The 19087-nt window shown below is 34.2% G+C and overlaps 3 protein-coding genes across 3 annotated transcripts; 2 read left to right on the top strand and 1 right to left on the bottom strand.

The window, feature by feature from the left end:
* The first annotated feature begins 1309 nt into the window (after window positions 1–1309).
* LOC116134308 (protein IQ-DOMAIN 1-like) lies at window positions 1310–4033 on the top strand. The gene is made up of 5 exons (XM_031419996.1): window positions 1310–1904; window positions 1977–2210; window positions 2640–2843; window positions 2973–3086; window positions 3240–4033. The coding sequence occupies exons 1-5, from the start codon at window positions 1839–1841 to the stop codon at window positions 3891–3893; spliced, it is 1272 nt and encodes a 423-aa protein (XP_031275856.1). The 5' UTR covers window positions 1310–1838; the 3' UTR covers window positions 3894–4033.
* Window positions 4034–13631: 9598 nt separating this feature from the next.
* LOC116134193 (transcription factor MYB26-like) lies at window positions 13632–15185 on the top strand. The gene is made up of 4 exons (XM_031419868.1): window positions 13632–13664; window positions 13910–14042; window positions 14145–14274; window positions 14376–15185. The coding sequence occupies exons 1-4, from the start codon at window positions 13662–13664 to the stop codon at window positions 15169–15171; spliced, it is 1062 nt and encodes a 353-aa protein (XP_031275728.1). The 5' UTR covers window positions 13632–13661; the 3' UTR covers window positions 15172–15185.
* A 1328-nt stretch (window positions 15186–16513) lies between these two features.
* On the bottom strand, window positions 16514–19087 carry LOC116134304. The gene is made up of 3 exons (XM_031419992.1): window positions 18819–19087; window positions 17983–18076; window positions 16514–17550 (listed from the first exon to the last, which is right to left on the bottom strand). Exons 1-3 carry the CDS (start codon window positions 19057–19059, stop codon window positions 17478–17480), a joined length of 408 nt encoding a protein of 135 aa, XP_031275852.1. The 5' UTR covers window positions 19060–19087; the 3' UTR covers window positions 16514–17477.

Genomic DNA, 19087 nt, shown 5'->3' on the forward strand with positions numbered 1-19087 from the left:
AGAAAGCTCAAGGGAAGTGAGAGAAATTAACCTAAAATGACACAAGAATAACAGAAATTATGTTAAATGTCACTATTTTAGACGAAATTACCCCTATTGACAAATCCCTAAACTTCAAAGAAAAACCTACGCTTCAACTATAAAATTCCCAAGTGAAGACTTGGTTTTGTTATCTAAAAGAGTTATTGTTGGACTGATATAATCAGTATATTGGGTTATTAAAGGGTTTAGAAGAGAACATCCGATAAGCTTTCGAATTTGAAAGTTGTTCCAAATAAGATATCATTGAGAATGTTGCATATCTGTATAGAAAATTAGTTTATAAGCTACTTTTGTGATGAGTTGTTATTTTCATGATTGTTTAAGCTTATATTAGTGTTGAGATGTTGAAAATGGGTGGTTTATACAAATTTGGGTATGGGTATCGGTCAATTTCAGAGGATTCAAATAAAAAATTGGTTGGAGGTTGAAGACGAGTTTTGGTTGACCCCACCCATTCGACCGAATTTGGCCAACTTCACCCTTCAACACTAAAGTGGCAGAATATGGCTGAATCATGTCAATCGGCTAGATCTAGTCATTTGGACAAAACCTTACATGCCCGAATTTAGTCGTGTCCTAGGCTTTTGAGCAAAACCTCCTGCTTCTTCTTCAAATGACTTGCAATTTTTGGCCGACATGGTCATTCGAATCGACTTAGCCTCTTGCCAACCAAAAAATGTAGGTCTCCATTATCATTTTCCACCGTTGGGAACCATTAAAACCATCAATCAATCCCATCTCACATTCAAAACCAACAACTCCATAAAAAACCCTAAATCAATTGAAATGCAATTCAATTTGATTGAAATCTAAGACAAAATCAAATAACAAAATCAATTTATAGGTCGGGTTTTCAAAGTTTTCAATGTAGAGAATGGTTATGATGAGTTTGAAGAAGATGTGTGAATGTTGAAGTTTATTTGTACGTGGGGGCTTTTTCGAACTTCAAACTTGTGTAAAATGGGATTGTGATTGTGATATTTCTCAAGAAAGTTTTAAAAAAGTGTGTAGATTTCAATTTCCTACCCAAAATACTGTCATTTTATATATAATCTTGGCTTAATTAATTAATTAAGATTTAACTTAAAATAAGGAGCGGGTAAAAAGTCAATTATATCCGTTACAATTATCTTTTTTTTTATTAATTCGAATTTCGAAATTCAAACATCTGTCACTATAACCCACCAAGTCCAACGGTCTCTTCAGCTTTTGTTGCCCCATTTCTATTGCCAGAAAACACTTTAGTTTTCCCCGAACAGTTTCTACTTTCAAATTCTTCTCCACCCTCTCTCTCTCTTCTCAAACAACCCACTTTCCAGCTTTCTGTTGTCAAATTCTGTTTTCAGAAAACAGTTTTCTAAAGCACTTCTCCTCATATCTACTACTCTGCTCTTTCATCACAAACACTCCACTCTCCAGCTTTTGCTGTCACAGTCTGTTTTCGAAACACTTCCCCTGTCAACTACTAAGACTCAACTAGCCAATCTCCAGCTTCTGTTGTTAAATTCTGTTTCCAAAAAACAGTTTTTTGAAACAATTTCGTTTCAATTCGTACTCTGATCTTTCATTACAAGCACTCTACTCTCCAGCTTTTGTTGTCAAATTCTGTTTTCGAAAAAGAGTTTCTTGAAACACTTACTCTTTTAACTGATACTGTAATTGTTCATTACTAAATCTCCGTTTTCTGAAAACACTGGTTGCTTTTAAAATCTCCGTTTGTTTCACTCGTACAAGTAGTTTTCCGTTGCCAAAAAACAGTTTTTTTAATTCTTCTCTTGAAGAATCGAACTTTTCAGATGGGTGTTTCTAGAAAATGGCTGAGATCACTAATGACTCACAAAAAAGTTCAAACTTCAGACCAGGCAAGGCGAAATTTTTTTTCTTTTTTCCTATGATTTCGCTGTTTTCATTTTGATCATCTGGGTTTTTTGCAGGATAAAGTTAATGACAGCAACACCAAGAAGAAGTGGAGGCTATGGAGGAGTCCATCAGAAGGGTTTGGGCCTTCCTCAAAGAGAGGCCACGTGGCAGCCTCAGAGGTGTCTGATTCTGATGGTGCGTTCAATGCAGCCATGGCTACCGTGGTTAGAGCTCTCCCCAAAGATTTCAAGATGGTTAGGCAAGAATGGGCTGCAATTCGCATCCAAACAGCATTTCGAGGCTTGTTGGTAATTATATATATATATATATATATTTTTTTTTTTTTTTGTTGTATGTTATTAAAATGATGTCGTGTAAAGTTTAGATTTTTAATTTTTGATGTTGACTATTAGTAATGTCATGTTGTGCATTAGTAAAATGATATTGTGTGGTAGTACTAAAAGCCAGTTGATTAGGTAACAATACCAAAATTGTTTTGTGCTTGATCAGTTAACGGTATTGTTTGAGCCTCTCTGTTCATAGTGGTTAGAGCTTTAATTGTAAATAACAGATGAGAGTTTAATTGAGAACAAAGAGATTTCCTAATCCTAGCATTTGTAATATGCCACTTTGTAACATACTTGTTGGGTTCAAAATTTTCATGCTAATTAAACTGCTGTTAGATTTTTTTTCTTAAACTGTAAATTTGTTAAATGGGAATTATGAAATAATTGCAGGCTAGACGAGCTTTGAGGGCCCTGAAAGCAGTGGTGAGGCTTCAAGCTATTTTTCGTGGGAGACAGGTGCGGAAGCAAGCTGCTGTGACACTGAGGTGCATGCAAGCTCTTGTTCGAGTTCAGGCTCATGTACGGGCAAGGACTGTGAAAGAAACTTCCGAAGAGCAAGCTGCGGATCAGGTTAATCCAACTAAGCTGGTTGAGGTAATGTTGTACAAGTGAACTGTTGATTTGGTTTTTATATGATTCTGCTTTGTGTGTTATATATGTTAAGTAACAAGATTTTGATGATATTCTCAGTTCTCATGAATGGACTCATTGATCTTTTTGCAGCAAGGATGGTGTGATATTCCTGGAACTGCAGATGAAGTTAGAGTAAAACTAAAACTGAGGCAAGAAGGAGCAATCAAGAGGGAGAGAGCAAATGCTTACTTCCTTTCTCAACAGGTTCTTTTCCTTTATGTTATTAGCTAGTTAGCGGAATAAATTTCCAGTTAATGCTTCAAGTTAAAGAAAGAATGATTCATGTTTATAACTATTAAATAAGATGAGGCCTTCAGTATATTAAGTTAGCATTTGTAAAATTTTGATGCTGTCCAGCGATCAAGATCTTGTCCTAGTCCTAATTCAAGAGCAAACAAGGCAGCAGTGTCCCTCAAGCATCATAGGCTGGACAAGAACAGCCAGGAATGGAGCTGGCTAGACAGTTGGATGGCAGCCAAGCCATGGGAAAACAGGCTGTTAGAAGAGATTCATACGGACCCATCTGAGATGATGACGACTCCTTTTTCTCGTAAAAGTGAAGATAATATTGCAGGGTTCTATTCCAGTTCTTCTGAACATTACCCTGTAAAAGGAAGAAGGATTAATGCCACTGCTAAAACCCGTGCTGAACGTCAAATTACTCACTCATCCTTCTCCCCAAGTTCTGAATCTCCATATGACGAGACCTCACCGTCAACTTCATCTTCATCCGTGTCTCAAACTCCAGTGTCGGGCAATATTCTTATGGTGGAAGGATCAGAAGATAGTTATTACCGAAAACCAAGCTACATGAGTCTCACACAGTCAACCAAAGCTAAGCATAAGGCTACAAGGTTTTCTTCTTACAAGAATCCATTAGCATTTTCTAATGGAGACAACAGAAGCTGTGCTGATTCTAATCCTTCATCCAATTTGTGCAAGGATTTGTACCCACCAGTGCCATTGGGTCAACATGATTGGTTCAGGAACCAGCGGTGCCAAGGGAGCTGAAATTTGCTCAGTACAACAGCTTGTTGCCCATTGCAAATTGTTATACCAGCCTAATTACATAGACTTGTACCAAAGGATTGATGCCGAGTCATCTTGGTTCAGATACATATATTATACATGTATTATCTAAATATTTGGAATGCTTGTGTTCATAGAATTTGAAATATGCTGCTTCATGAGCTTGTGACTGTCTTTTCTTTTTGTTTAGGACTTAATCTGCAAAGAGATGGCATTTAAGTCTACTGGGTTTACTTAGTTAAAAAGAGATGAAAATTTTGAGTAATCCCATATGGGAATGGGATAGATCTCGTTCATTTAATGAAAGATTGAAAGAGTGTTGTTTTTGTGATTAATGATATAGTTCTTTATCATTTGTTCAGGAATGCTATTCACTAACTTGGTTGTATTTGTATATGGGCTGAAGAAAAATAGACTTCTGGTATCTTTTTCATTGCATATTTACAGATGGTGCCCAACGGGCCAACACCATAGATAGAACCTCTGATTAATTTCAGTGTAATACTGACATGCGCTAAATATAATATAGTCTTCCTCTTGTTCAGTATAAGAAAGTGTAAGCCAGTTTGTTTTAGCGTCGTCGTGTTTTATTTTAAATGATTCAAACACGAGAAAATTTTTATGTGGAACCTAAATATTCACACGCTTATTAGTGTCTTGACCTGGCCTGCTGCTTGTGAAGTATGGAAGGAGACTAAATTTGAATTCGATTATATAATATGTTTTAAGAAGCTATAAAGCAAATAGATTAACCAAACTTTTTGCGCTGACATACTATATATATAATACAGTCAGTCTTTAATACGCAGACGTATATACTCTATACTGTAAAAGGCAGACCGATTTGATATCTAGTCTACATCTCATTTATTTTTAGAAGCTGCAAAACAAACAGATGACTCAAAACTTTTGAGTCTAATCTTTTGCCTTTCCCTGATACTTTATACCTCAAGGAATCTCTTGTTCCTATTGATTTTTTTGCAATCAGGATAGCATGATATGTTAATTATGATAAAATTTCTCAACCCTTTTGGCAGACATTGAGATCGAGGAGATCTCATCAGCTGTTTCCCACATACAATAATTCAAGGAAGAATCCAGTGAAAAAGAAATTGTAGGGGCTCTTGATTAATTGCCATAAACATTCAGAATTTGATTTAGTTTTGAACACTTTTTGGTCTGGTCCCAGACTGACGGGGGGTTGGCCCTCTAGCACTAACACTAGCTATTGCAGCTCAATTATACACAGAAATGGAATGGCTGATACAGCTCAGAAACAACGTGAAGGAAATGCTTCTGCTAAAAGCATTGAATTGAATTTCCTTTTTCAAGGACAATATTCATCAAGCTAACTTCTGAATCATTATTTACATGAAGATTTCCAAGTTCTAATAATGTGAATAGCAATAATTCAGCCTCATTAGACTTTGGTCAACCTGAATCATTGCTAATATTCCTGTACCTGTAACATTTAACACAGTAAAATCCAACTGGAGATTTTTACCACCTAAGATAAGGTGTCAGAAACTGAAGTTCAATGGGTAAAGAGTAACTATAAACACTATTCACTAACTTTCTTTTGTAAAATACCACGTGTCAACTCACAATTCGTCAATTTACATAGGTCTCGCCTATCCAATAATAGATACCACCTAACCAAGTCAATCACAAACTCCCACATAGGGTTAATAAGAGGAATTTGTTAGGTTAGTATTATTGATTTGTAAATCTTGTACATATATAAAACGAACATTTCTTACTAACTTTCTCTCACAAACATCACGTGTTAACTCACAATTCGTTAGTTTACATAGATCTCGTCTATCCAATAATGGGTATCGCCTGACCAAGCCAATCACAAACTTTTACATGGGGTTAATGAGAGGAGTTTATTAGGTTAATATTATTGATTTGTAAATCATGTACATATATAAAACGTTGTAAAATTTTTAGAAAAGAAACTGATATGATACTTGGATAACGCTATCCCTGACACCAACCATTTTATTTCTTTGATAGTCCAGTAATCAATGACTACAAAAACTGAGGTTGAATGTAATTCTTATAACGTAAAACGTAATTCTTATAATATTTCCAAATGAAACTAATATGATATTGGTATAAAGTTATCATCATAACGACTATTGAATTTCTTAGATAGTAAAGCACTCAAAAACTGCAAACTAAGGTTCAATGCAATTCTTGTAACATAAAACGTGACATGACATTTATAAAATGAAACGTTTGATATAACGTTTTGAATAATGAAACTTGGGCTCATGATCCTTGCTTTGAATAGTAGTTAGAGGGATGAAATGAACAGAAATATAAAAGACCATGGTGGTTGATGTGACACGTGGGAATTATGGTCCCGATATTCACGGTCACAAAGAGGACCACAGGGCATCAAAATCATCCCCACCTGACGTATAATGAATTAATCTTTCTAAATCTCAGAGCAATAGAAAGAAATGGAAAAGAGAATATCTTTAAACATAAAAACTGTATATGAAATGGTTAATTGGTCGATTTCACTAGTAAAGTTGTTTGATATTTAGAGAAGCTTTAGACAGTATCTTCAATTCGTTAAAGTGTTGACTTCTATACATTGCATGGATCAGAATTACATGTATACGACACAACAAGATGATCAGATTTCATGAACTTCCCACGTGGAGAAGCTAGCAACAAATTGAATGGAAAAGAAAGGAAAGGAAAAAAATATGGGAAGGTTTCTTCAACTTGGAGTAAGTGGACTTAAATTTCTTTCTTTGGGGGGTTGCCATGAACATAAGTTAAAGGCATTGTGGGGAGCAAGTGGGGACTTGTAGGGTTACCTACATTTTGTTGTATACAGACTTTCATGTTCATTATCAATCCCTCGCTGATCTCTCTTGAGCTTTGTTCTAACTCAAAACATGCGCATTCTCAGTTTTAATAGGGTTAGGGTAAGGATTACAACCCTTTATAAAGAATGTCAATTTATAAACGGAAATGTAAAAAGAATATATTCACGGATAAATACTATCAAGAGATAAGTGTAGAGGATTTTTTTTGCCTAGTTTTTGTGCGTAAGGATTGGTGACCTTTTGCTTTTTTTTTTTGTGGCGCAGCTCTTGGTCCTGTCCAAGAGTTAGGCTTGTGACTGTTATTCTTTATTCTTTTACACAATTACCGAGTTTACCTAAAAAAGTAAAAGGAATATATTCACGGATGCTGTCAAGGGATAAGTGAAGAGGTTAGACTATAAAGAATCATATTCTTGACAAAGGCTTCCTTAATGGTCTGTTTTCCGTGATTGAAACCGTTCTTCACGGTTTTTGATTCTCTAAGGAGAGGGGTTTATAGTGTTATTTCATTTATATATAGTGTAAAAGTTGGTACTACCTCTCCCCTTGTGGCTAGATAACAAGCACTTTAGTTATTAAGATTAGCTATATGCAAGGAATCTTGTCTTTGGGTCATTTAAAAAAAAAAAAAAAAAAAAAATTGGTATTATTAACTCATTCTTTATCTCCGTCTTCTTTATGTGAATTTGCGCATTGATGATATGGACAATATGTGTCTCATATTGCTAACTTTTATGTGTGCAAGTCAAAATTATTAAGATTCCTTTGCAATTGTCAAGGCTAAAAGATGTTGATAATGTGTCTTGGTGCTACTTAGTATAATTCCATATCACTTTTCTCAATTGGATTAGAAAGATTTCTAATTTGTTCCCCTATTGCAAATTGGCTTCCCCACTCTCCTCTTTATCCACAACTTTTTAACATTAAAGGAAAATTATTACTCTTTTTTTATATAAATTATAATTACTTGCTCAATCCAAGAGAAAAGAAAAAGGAAAAAGCTTTTATAAAGAGAACTTACTAATCATTATAGTATTTTGACAGAAGGATTTTATATAATTTTGTTCCCCCAACGTCTCATCAATGAAAAACAAATTTTCCATTTAAGTATATGAAATAACAATTTACCTCTTATCATTTATGTTTCTTTAGGGTTTACATCTTAATTAATCCATCAAATCATTGTAAGAATGAAATTGTTATTTCATATGTTTGAAGGGACATTGTCATTCAAGAAAATCTTGAGATAGAGAAATTGTATTGAACCCTGAACCCTAAACTCAAATTACACCAAACCTTAATAACTATAGGACAATCAATTGAAGTTGGTATGTATATCTTGCTAGCTTCAAATGAAATCCTTTCAAAAAAACAAAAAACAAAAATCAATGTTATAGATGATTGAAAAAGACCTATACCAAAAACCAAATATTGTGTCAAGACTCAAGAGAGAGAGAGGACAAATAAAAGAAATTGCAAGGCATTATGTCATCTAGTACTTATTCTTCTTACAAATATGAAAATTTTGAGTTAGGAAAAAAACAAATTTTGGCTACAGTTCTGTCCTCTGATGGCTCAACAAATAAAGCAAGAGAGTGGTGGGGGTATTAATTGTTGCATGTGCCAACAATTAAACCAAGAATCTTCTTTGGTCCTATTCGGGATTATTGGTTATATATTTTTCCTTCCTTCACAAGCATTCCGATCTCTTCCTTTTTTCTTTCACAAGCAATGCACAGAAAAATGTTACCCAAGTACTTGGCAAAACCTGTTTCACCATAGAAGAAAGAAAGCATATGCATTTTGCTTTAAACTTTTCTTTTTTTCTTTTTTTTTCTTTTTTACCTTGGGATTATTGGAATTAGTTATTGAAATTTCAATGTGCTATACAGCTATATATTTCCAAGAAATAAATAATAATAAAAAAAAAGCTTTCTTTTTATCATATAGTTATACTTCTATATTTATGCACACCGACACCCACCACACATAATTGTGTTGTGTGCACAAATATATAAACACATAAAATATCACAAACCATATTGAAGAAAATAAATTAAAAAAATATTATCCAACTAAGGTATTTGGGTCAGTTTTTACACACCTCAACTAATCTTTGGAGGAGACTAGCACAGCAACCCACCGCCACAGCTCCCACTTAAATCGCGGATGCTTAGAAGGATAATTGAACTTAAGATCATGCGCTTATCCACACTATCACTAATTCATCCTAACACTCACAAATGCGTATAAATTTTCAAGGCCTTTGTTAGAGAAAACATTATTATTCATGAAACTTCAAAGAAGATTATGATAATTAACCATATATTATATGTCTTACACAATGTTTTTAGTAATTATAATTAGAACAAAACTAATTAAATTGAATTTAGTAAATGGGAATCTCCATGTTCTTCCCACCCCCCACTAAAGAAAAAGAGAGAGAACCAAAAAAAAAAAAGATCTTAATAGTACGATTGGAAAAGGATCAAGGAGCAACTAAAGGACATCCAAGACTAGACAAGAAGGGGGACACTTAAATTTCTATATTTTAAATGGAATCTTTAAAAGAATTGCAAGAAAAAAAAATTATAGTCAAATTAAACTGCTTTCATCATTTCAAATTAAATAAAGATTTCCCAATTTGAATCATTCCCTCCTTTTGATGAATTGCTTTTTCCCTTTTTAATCTTTGTGAAATGGGTTTAGAAGAATGCATCTAATTAACGTTAGCTATTGTGTAACTTTCAATATTGTATGTTATGTTAATTAATTATATATTAACCACCCTTCTAATGTTGACATTACATCTTATAATTAATTGGTTTTTTTTTTTTTTACACAATATGGTTCCAAGCCAATTATCATTACGCATGAATGAGAGGTAATATTATAGTTTGACTAGAGTAAATAATTGAAACAAGCAACTAGTGAGTTAAAATTTGTCTTTTATGTAGTGAAGTGATTATCCAAATTTGTAAAATTAAGCTAGATCTGAATTTGTATAAGGAGGAGAAGAAAAGGGAGAGATTTGGGTTACTTTGATAATTGGGTCTGAGCCAGTTTACGCGTACTTTAACTAATCTTCAAAATTTATTAAATACCTTATAAACCCAAAGGATCAGATAATTAGGGTTTTTACTTTACCTAAACTATGATTTACTATTAATTTGATTAGANCTAGTGAGTTAAAATTTGTCTTTTATGTAGTGAAGTGATTATCCAAATTTGTAAAATTAAGCTAGATCTGAATTTGTATAAGGAGGAGAAGAAAAGGGAGAGATTTGGGTTACTTTGATAATTGGGTCTGAGCCAGTTTACGCGTACTTTAACTAATCTTCAAAATTTATTAAATACCTTATAAACCCAAAGGATCAGATAATTAGGGTTTTTACTTTACCTAAACTATGATTTACTATTAGTTTGATTAGATTGGTGACCTAAAAGAAAAGCTCTAATGCTGACACAAGAATGGAAAGAAAATTGTATTTACATAGTAATAATTAGATTAAATTATAATTCTTGTCAAAATCTTTCACATTGATCTTCACAAATTTTTGTAGGGATATCTATTTCACAATCGTGCTAGATTTGTACTACTTAAAGAATGCTTAAGAATTTCAAGGCTAGCTAGCCAATAGAATAATATATTTAATTATTTATTTAAATAAATATTCCCATAAATGCTTCAATATTACTTCATTGAAAGAATGGACATGAAGGATTAATCAAAAAGCCACACGTCAAGTTAATTAATAAGAAGTGGGAAGTAGATAGGGTTTTCTATTTGAAGGAAAAATTGTGAGAAAATGAAAGGAATAGGGGACCTTATAAAAATGCATGAAATTATTAGCTATATGTATTTCCATTAACATATATATATTGTCTTTGGTTACAATATTAATTGGACTAAGGCCTAAAGAGGGTCACCCTTTTCACTGCCTCCCCTACATTTAGAAGAATTCTTAGGCCTAATCAATTGAAAGAAAGTAAATTTTTTCTGTTTTTGTTTTGACATCAAAGAGTAAAAGTAACATAAAATGAATAGTACGAAATCATTCGTTCATAACTGTCAATTGTTTAATCTTTACTGTACATATAATAAAAAAGTTTATCAATCTTTCTCATATGGTACATGCATATGCTTAATCATAAATACTATTCATCATCGGAATCACCGATGTAATTAATTACCTGTTTTCAGACAGTATGATATTGCTTACTTCATCTCATCTATCTTAAACAGTTTTGAATATCAAGTGTTACGATTGTTCTCACTGCTATAATATTATGGTTCTTATATAAAATTCTAGTACTACATATACAAACAAAAACCTAGTTTTAAAATAATCAATTGAGAAACAAGATAAAGAGCTCAGCCCTTAATATGCTACTCCATGTTAAATATCTTCATCTCTCTCATTATTGTCTTAATTATCAACCAGATATGATAGTACCAAAAATGAAGCCTCTTCATGTGCCATAATTTATGTTTTAATTAAGAGAAAATGATCCAGAAATTACTCAATTAATTGCTGGCCTATTTTCCATCATTTCATCACCAACAAAACCCTTGTCCTTTTGCTTTAATGTTACACTAAAATGGCTGCTCTTATTATTGCATTTTGTGTTCTTCGTAAAATTTGTGACCCCAGCTCAAATGTTCAATCATCATAATTAAACTTTGCTGTGCATTATTCTTTTCACTTTATTAATGAAATGTGTCCCCATCCTCAAATCAATCAATCAAATCATGTAATATAATATAATATATAAAAATATTATATAGATTGCTCATGTTAACACACATTACATGCCAGCATTTTTCTATTAGAATTTATTAATTATAATTAAAAATTTAATGATCCCATTGTCCTGGAGGTAATTTTTTGTTGAAAGAACAATTATAAGTCCAATCAAGAGAAAAGTTAAATGGAGAGATTCTCTTGGAACTTTCCACTGTAAAACAATGGAGCCAAAATGTTTCCCATTAAATATTTAAGTGAAGAAACGTGATAAAAAAAAACAAAAAGAATTCAATAATTTGATGTTATTTCATTCAAACTTTCACACTGTCTATCATCAATTGCTTAACTGGAAACATGAATTTAGGCTTTGGGAATCTTTGTTCATGGCGGCTATGATATAATTGGCACTTAGATTGAAAAACACGAAAAAATATTAGCGATTAAATATTATATAAATAGATAAATAAATAAAACCAAGTTGATAAAGTTTGCTTTCATTAATTGAGGATTAAGAAACTCGTGATAGAAATGTTATAGTAATTTGATCGTCTACAAGTTGAAGGTGACAATGGACATCCTCTGTTTAACCCAACTGATGTAACAGATAAATGTGCGTGAAATTTCAAACTTAATAAATACGTTAAAAGGGTGTCAACAATGTTATTAATGCTATCATTTTGACCCTCAAGTTATGCGTACTTTGACTACTCATATAGGGTCTTAAAGTTAACAATAGGATAAATCCTTCAATAGTCATCCTTATTAAGAATTGAGGATATTAAATTCAAGATCTCTTGAATAATACAATCAAAAGTCTCTATCAGACATCACTCCACCTCGCCATCCAGGGGTGGTTATACTTGAAAGGGATTAAAATTTGCGAGCGAGGAAGAGATCGAGTGTTTAAGCTTATAATTTTGAGAGATTGGAATCGAACCTATACGACAAATCATCCTCTGCGTACAACACCGTCATCAGTTCTATCAAACACTATATATAGAGTCCAAACGTTTCCTCGATGGAAACTATATCGAACACGAGATTCCTCCCTGGCGAAAATTTCTGAATCAACAAATTAAGGTGGTGAGATTTCACATCTTATCCTAGCTAGGGGACGCTATATATGCAATGTGGTTAGATTTTTAATAAAGATAAAACCAACCTAATTTAGCTTAATTTTGTCAAGTAAGCTACGATCGACTTCACCTTAGGCCACCACAGAGGCTTGACTATAAACACCTTACAAAAGCTTTTATTTATGTATATTAGCAACTATATCTCTCGTGATTAATAAAATTTTGTCCAATTAAGATCATGATAGCGCCCTTATTTAAAAGTTTAATGAAGATCTTCTACTAAGAATAGCTCACAGACACAGCCTCCCATCATTCAATCAATCTACATATCAATAATTATGTTGGGTAAGTTTGGTTGATTGGTTAATAAATTGTATAATCATTCCTAATACTATTATAACATTATCATTTAGACACCAACAACAACAAAGTTATACTATTACCGGTTCAGTAATCTGAATCACTTCATCTCCCTCTGATTTAAGTGTATCTGGATGTTGGCGTTTTAACAACATGCATTGATTTGTGCGCCGGAAAATCTGGATGTCACCACAGTTCATATGTACTCCAACACATCCTCCATTGTGTCCGAAGATGTATATTTACTGTTAAACTGTACTGTATTTACTGAAAGGTAAAAGCTTGCATAAGGAGATTCCAGTTCTGTGTTTTCTTGTTTGCTCTGCACCAGTCAGATCATGACAACTATTTTCATGCAATCACAACCCTTCGATCAGCTTTCAAATCTGTCATCAATGATGTAATGAACCATGCAAACCTATGAATCAATAAAAGGTGATGGCATACATACATAGTATAGTTTTTTTTTTTTATATCATCAAGCAGTAGAAGAATTAAGTTCTTGGCTCGATAAGTCCTATTTTTTATTTTTTTAATAAAAAATTATTTTATTTTCTTGAAGTGGGACCCACTAATCTGCATGAATAACACGTGTACAATGGAGGACAGACCTATCTTCAGAACGAGCAAACGAAGATCCCAATATAAGCCATACAAGTCTTACAAGATGAAACTGCAGCTTTTAGCCTTTTGCCCGGAAACCCTAATTGGGCCACCATGGTACTGCTCTCTGCATTAAATTCTTAAGACCACCCTCATCGTACTGTCTTCACTTTCTCATTATCAAAACAATTAAACCCACTTCAAAGTCTTTGTTGATTTGCTCACTCACAGTTTTTTTTTTTTTTTTTTTAATTAATTAATTTATTGTTTTGATTGGGGGAGTTTTATTTGTTTGTCTTTTTAACTTTTTGAGTTATCTCCTTCTTCTGAGTTCTGTCATTGCCTGCAAAAACTGGTTCCAGATGGGACATCACTCTTGTTGCAACAAGCAGAAGGTCAAGAGGGGGCTGTGGTCACCGGAGGAAGACGAGAAACTCATCAATTATATCTCAACTTATGGACATGGTTGCTGGAGCTCAGTTCCAAGACTTGCAGGTTTTTATTCTCTTTCTCTTACTCTTTCTCTTTGTTTGGAAATAGAATCCACCAACTTTTGATAAACTCGTCAATTATATCTCTCTGTTTGATATGGTGCAGGGCTGCAGAGATGTGGAAAGAGTTGCAGACTGAGATGGATAAATTATCTTCGACCTGACTTGAAACGTGGGAGCTTCTCTCCTCAAGAGGCTGCTCTCATCATTGAGCTCCATAGTATTCTAGGAAACAGGTAGTTCATTTTTCTTTCTTTTTTTAAGCGAACCTCGACAGTACGAGAAAATTTTATATATCTGTGTCATCGATATCGTTTGTGTGCTATTTCATGCACAGATGGGCGCAGATAGCTAAGCATCTGCCAGGAAGAACAGATAACGAAGTGAAGAACTTTTGGAATTCAAGCATAAAGAAGAAGCTCATCTCTCATGATGTTCCTGCTTTAGCAAACTTCTCTGATTTTCACAACCCTAGTTGTCCTGAAGGAGTTTACATCCCTTTAACTGAAAATCCTAATTTGACTCAACAAAACCAGTTCTTTCTTCCTTCTCCATCTCCAATGCTGCAAACTCTTGGCCAAGCTGAGTTCAAACTGAATCAAAGCAATTTCAATGCTGATTCATTTCATTTTCCTCATTCTATGAACCCTTCTCTGCCCAAAAGTTCATCTTCGTTTGAGAATTCATGTTGGTCATTGCCTAATTATCTCCCACAACACCTTGCTGATTCATCAAATCATCATCGAGAGAACCAAATTTTCAACAATGATAATAATAATAGCAATACTATTGTTGATCCAAGCATTGTCCCAATGGCGCCTTTTCATGACAATCCTTTAATGGTGCCCACAATGCCTAAGCTTTGTGACATCCTTGAAGCAAATCATATTTGCGGCAGCATGCCACCTTCATCTGATTCTCTAGAAGTTGACCCAATTGCAAGACTTGCAAGTAGTACTAATTTTCCATCTGGGTCATATCCTCAACCACCAATGACCGATCCAATGGACTACATTGATGCTATCATGTCAACCCTACCTCCTGCGGCGTCCTCGTCATCATCATTGTCACCATTATCAAGAGTGCAATATTTGACAAACCCTAATTTTCCTGCAACCAGCTGGGGTCCATAGACATGATTCTGGAATGAAAAAAATTTTAGGTATCTCATGTATTCAATTTATTATGTTAGCATGCATTTATTCCATGAAATATGCATAAGATGGTGAGTGCAACTCTTGTAGGATAACCTAAGTATTTTCTAGTTCAGGTGCTTCAGTGAGTAATGGTTTCTAGCTATATTTTGTTCCATAAATATGTGTAAGTTCTTTCACATGTATCTCACCTAAATTTACACATATATATTTAGATTTGTATATCAGTCACTTCTCCAGTGATATATATAAATTAAAAGTACTCTACATTTTAGCACTTAATATTTCCTAGTAGTGAAAACTACTTTCTGTATATCTCTATTCTCCCTTCTTTAATTTCCCCCTTTTTTTTGCAGCTACTTTTATAGAAGGGGACATTGCATAGTACAAATTCATTTATGTAATTTATACTTTATGAGAAGATTTTATTGAAACCATATAGCTTGCTCAGTACAGTGAAGTTGTACATTCAAAGTACTCATCAAATGTGAAAGAGCTAGTGTTTATAGCCTTCTCCCACGCCGATAAACACGTCGGAAAAATGTCACAACAGACACATAGATCTTGTCACTTATTTAGATTAATCTAACACCGAAGCAGCCTTTGAAGCTGTTGGTTGGGGTTACCTATTTTGATATGCGGTTCTTTTCTGCTTTTCTTTTTCTTTTCCTTTCTTTTCCTTTCTTTTTCTGATGTATGATTATCTCTTTTAGAGTTTCAAAAGCATTGACTTAATCACATTCATGTCTCTCTTGTCGCTTACTTTCTTGATCCTGATGTCTTTGAAGGAAACCAATTAGTCTTGCCTTAGAAATGAAGTGAAAGGTCCACTTGAATCTACTCGCATGATAACAGTAACTTGGTGGTGGTTATGACAAGAAAACCAAAATTAATTTAATTTATTTCATATTGTATATCGAATAGAAGAAGATGATGATGATGATGATGATCAAATTATATTTTATTTAATTGTCATGTCAAAATGTTTGGTTCAAATGATTAAACAATATTCATGTCACATGGGTTAGTATAATTACTTGCCATAGAATGGTCTCACCGGTTAAAATATGGACTAAAAATTGTTAAAAATGTATAACTCTTGAGTGTCACTGGGACCTCTCAGGATTATGGTTCCATGTGCAGCTTCATGCCATTCAAAATTTGCATGTTGCTGGTACACTTCACAGTTACAATAGTAACAACCATTCAATGGACTTGAAGATGTTGTCATGATAGTGGGTTCTATTACAATGTTGGAAGTAACGGCGATGGACCATTTATGTTCTCATCAGAGGGGTTTTAATACAGTACAGTATTTGTATTAATACATCAATGTAAATTCGTACAGCGAAACTTGTAAATGAAAAAATAGCCAAAGCCCTAGTCATGGTTACTAGTTATCAATGGATACTGGATGAATTCATTACCCTTGAGAGTCTCAAGGAATTGATGGCTTTCACTTGTGACTTACAGTTCTTCTCTCAATTGGGCCTATAGGGTTAGATGGTATAGGCCGAGATGTACCCTCCACAGACTTTGTACGAATTCACATTTATAGTTCTCTGTTGAATTGTGCTTGACAGGTTGGAATTCCAGAATGGCAGCATTTTGGCTGTGTCTGTATTTCAAGCAATAAAAGGCGCAGGCCATAGCAATTAAGGTTATCCCAGCTCTCTGAATCAGAACAGTTTTCTGTTTCAGAAGAAAACTCCATTCCAGGCTAACTTCCTCAGTGTAGGTGTGAATGATAGTCTCATAAACTAAAATGAATCTGGTGACAAACTTATAATCAATTCAAGGTTTACTAGAACCATGTTAAACTAATTTGAATGTGAAAAAATTCATCATCAGATCAATAAAATTCTTTACTATGAAGCACGCCAACTAGGAATATAGTGTTGCAAGTGCTTACAGTCAATTCACATCGAGGTATCAGAGGCAACTTCGCCTAAAATAACCTTGATTTGGATCATCAGATCAAGATTAAAACGTTTCATTGCTCTTGGATTTAAACAAATAATGGATGCAGCTACATTTTATGATTATTAAAACTACAGACATTTGCATAACAATCCAAGTAACGGCATATGCTTGCAAGAATATGTATAGAAAAGCACAATCTTTCAAGTGAACAAATGAAGGGACCAAAACAACAGTCATGGGAGTGCAGTCACAATTCATTCGAGCCAGTGATAGGTTGAACATGACAGAGCAAAAGCATCTTTGATTAGCTTTAGTGTACCATAATCTAAGGCAGGTTATCAATTTTGGCAGAAATGGAGATACTAAGCAGTAATTCTTGAACGACCCTTGGCTATTCTTCGAGCAATGACTTTCCGTCCACCCTTGGTTGCCTTGCTGCTCAGGTATAACAGTGAATCAATAACACAAGTCTATTCAACACATTTATTCAAAAGGAAATAAAATACAAATTCCTTTGAAAAGGCACCAAGCCAGGACAATGTAACCATTCCAATTTCCAATATAGCCCAATTAAAACTTAAAGCTGAATCAACATATGCATCCTCAGAAATAATATGTAAATTCACGCAATTAGAGGACTCAATGATGCCACTTTGGAGGTCCAATTTACTAGGGTCAAAAATTTGGTCAAAAGAGTAAAAGAGTTCAAAAGGTTACCAGTTATATAGCGATGTAATGCAATCTAAAAAAGACCGTTCAGATTGTCTAAAGTCAAGCTAAATTGCTCCCATGGGCACAGCACAAAAGGAAATATATTCTAAGATCGTGAATTCTCAAAGAAGAGGCAAGACAGGGAAAGAAATTTACCGAGCAAAGAATCCATGACTCCTCTTACGCTTGATGGTGCTAGGCTGGAATGTCCTTTTGGGGAATAAGAGCATTGGCTCGCTTGATGAATCCCCTGCAGACAGAAATTTTCCAGTCACAGAGAATCGAAAAAGGAAAAAAAGAAAAAAAGTCAATGACAGATTCCACTGCCAACCAATCCACAGCAAGATTAAAGCTCAAATGGTGGCAGAGAAATAGTTTGTAAAAGGCATATTTTTGCAGACACATGGGTAACAAAAACGTCTCTCAGCTAGCAGCAAGTGCAATTGTTTCATGCATAATGATAAGATTTTCTCTATTAATATTTCCGCAAAAAAATCAAAAACATGTTCACAAAATTGATAAAGAAAATCCAAAGCAGAAAGAACCACAATATCGGCAACAGAAAGGATTTCAAGGAACAGGTAAAAGGTCTCATTAAGAGAATTGAATCATAAAATATCATTCACATCGGCCATTATTGACAGTACATGACTAAAACCAATCCCGGTCTCTCACACTCTCAACGAGCACTTAGCTTTTCAAAACCATCATCATTTTCAACTACATATACGCAACCTGCAAGTTCACTTCACTCAAATTTCCCAAAGCACCATACCCATTAACGAACTGTACCAGCAATTACAAACTAAATTGCTTCTTCGATCAAACGAAAACAAAAGCCACAACTATAGTTCTTGCTCACCAAAATCTAACTTCAAATCAATGAAAAACACAACGCCTTATTCAAAATGCATAATAATTGAAAACAGAGCACCAATAAATAAATAAATACATAATAAACATACAAAACAATAGAGGGTGTGAAAGTGTACCTTCCGGCAAGAAGAATTCGAGAGAGGGGAGGCCAGAGGGGTGGACGAAAGCTTGGGAAGAGAGTTTCGAGAGAGAAAAGGCGTCGTTTTGAGGGGGTAGATGGAGGGAAGTCTGGATTTTGGAGAGAGATGGGAACACGTGGGGGTTGTGGGTGGTATTGGGTTGGTGAAGCAACAGCGATTTGGAGACCAAGCGGTTTAGCAGAGATGCTCCGGTTCGGATTAGGGTTTTGGTCGCCATGGATTCTGAGTTTGATTTCAGAGATGGT

The sequence above is a fragment of the Pistacia vera genome, unplaced genomic scaffold, assembly GCF_008641045.1.
Source record: "Pistacia vera cultivar Batoury unplaced genomic scaffold, PisVer_v2 Contig284, whole genome shotgun sequence".
In the NCBI taxonomy this organism is placed as follows: domain Eukaryota; kingdom Viridiplantae; phylum Streptophyta; class Magnoliopsida; order Sapindales; family Anacardiaceae; genus Pistacia; species Pistacia vera.

What these genes read in the sequence shown, in the direction of transcription:
- LOC116134308 (XM_031419996.1), top strand. Translation starts at nt 1,839, where the DNA reads ATGGGTGTTTCTAGAAAATGGCTGAGATCACTAATGACTCACAAAAAA. An exon ending in AAGTTCAAACTTCAGACCAG is followed by an intron (nt 1,905 to 1,976) that starts GCAAGGCGAAAT and finishes GGTTTTTTGCAG; the next exon opens with GATAAAGTTAATGACAGCAA. An exon ending in CTTACTTCCTTTCTCAACAG is followed by an intron (nt 3,087 to 3,239) that starts GTTCTTTTCCTT and finishes GATGCTGTCCAG; the next exon opens with CGATCAAGATCTTGTCCTAG.
- LOC116134304 (XM_031419992.1), bottom strand. Translation starts at nt 19,059, where the DNA reads ATGGCGACCAAAACCCTAATCCGAACCGGAGCATCTCTGCTAAACCGC. An exon ending in CGAATTCTTCTTGCCGGAAG is followed by an intron (nt 18,077 to 18,818) that starts GTACACTTTCAC and finishes TTCTGTCTGCAG; the next exon opens with GGGATTCATCAAGCGAGCCA. An exon ending in AGTCATGGATTCTTTGCTCG is followed by an intron (nt 17,551 to 17,982) that starts GTAAATTTCTTT and finishes ATACCTGAGCAG; the next exon opens with CAAGGCAACCAAGGGTGGAC.
- LOC116134193 (XM_031419868.1), top strand. An exon ending in CTCAGTTCCAAGACTTGCAG is followed by an intron (nt 14,043 to 14,144) that starts GTTTTTATTCTC and finishes GATATGGTGCAG; the next exon opens with GGCTGCAGAGATGTGGAAAG. An exon ending in CATAGTATTCTAGGAAACAG is followed by an intron (nt 14,275 to 14,375) that starts GTAGTTCATTTT and finishes TTTCATGCACAG; the next exon opens with ATGGGCGCAGATAGCTAAGC.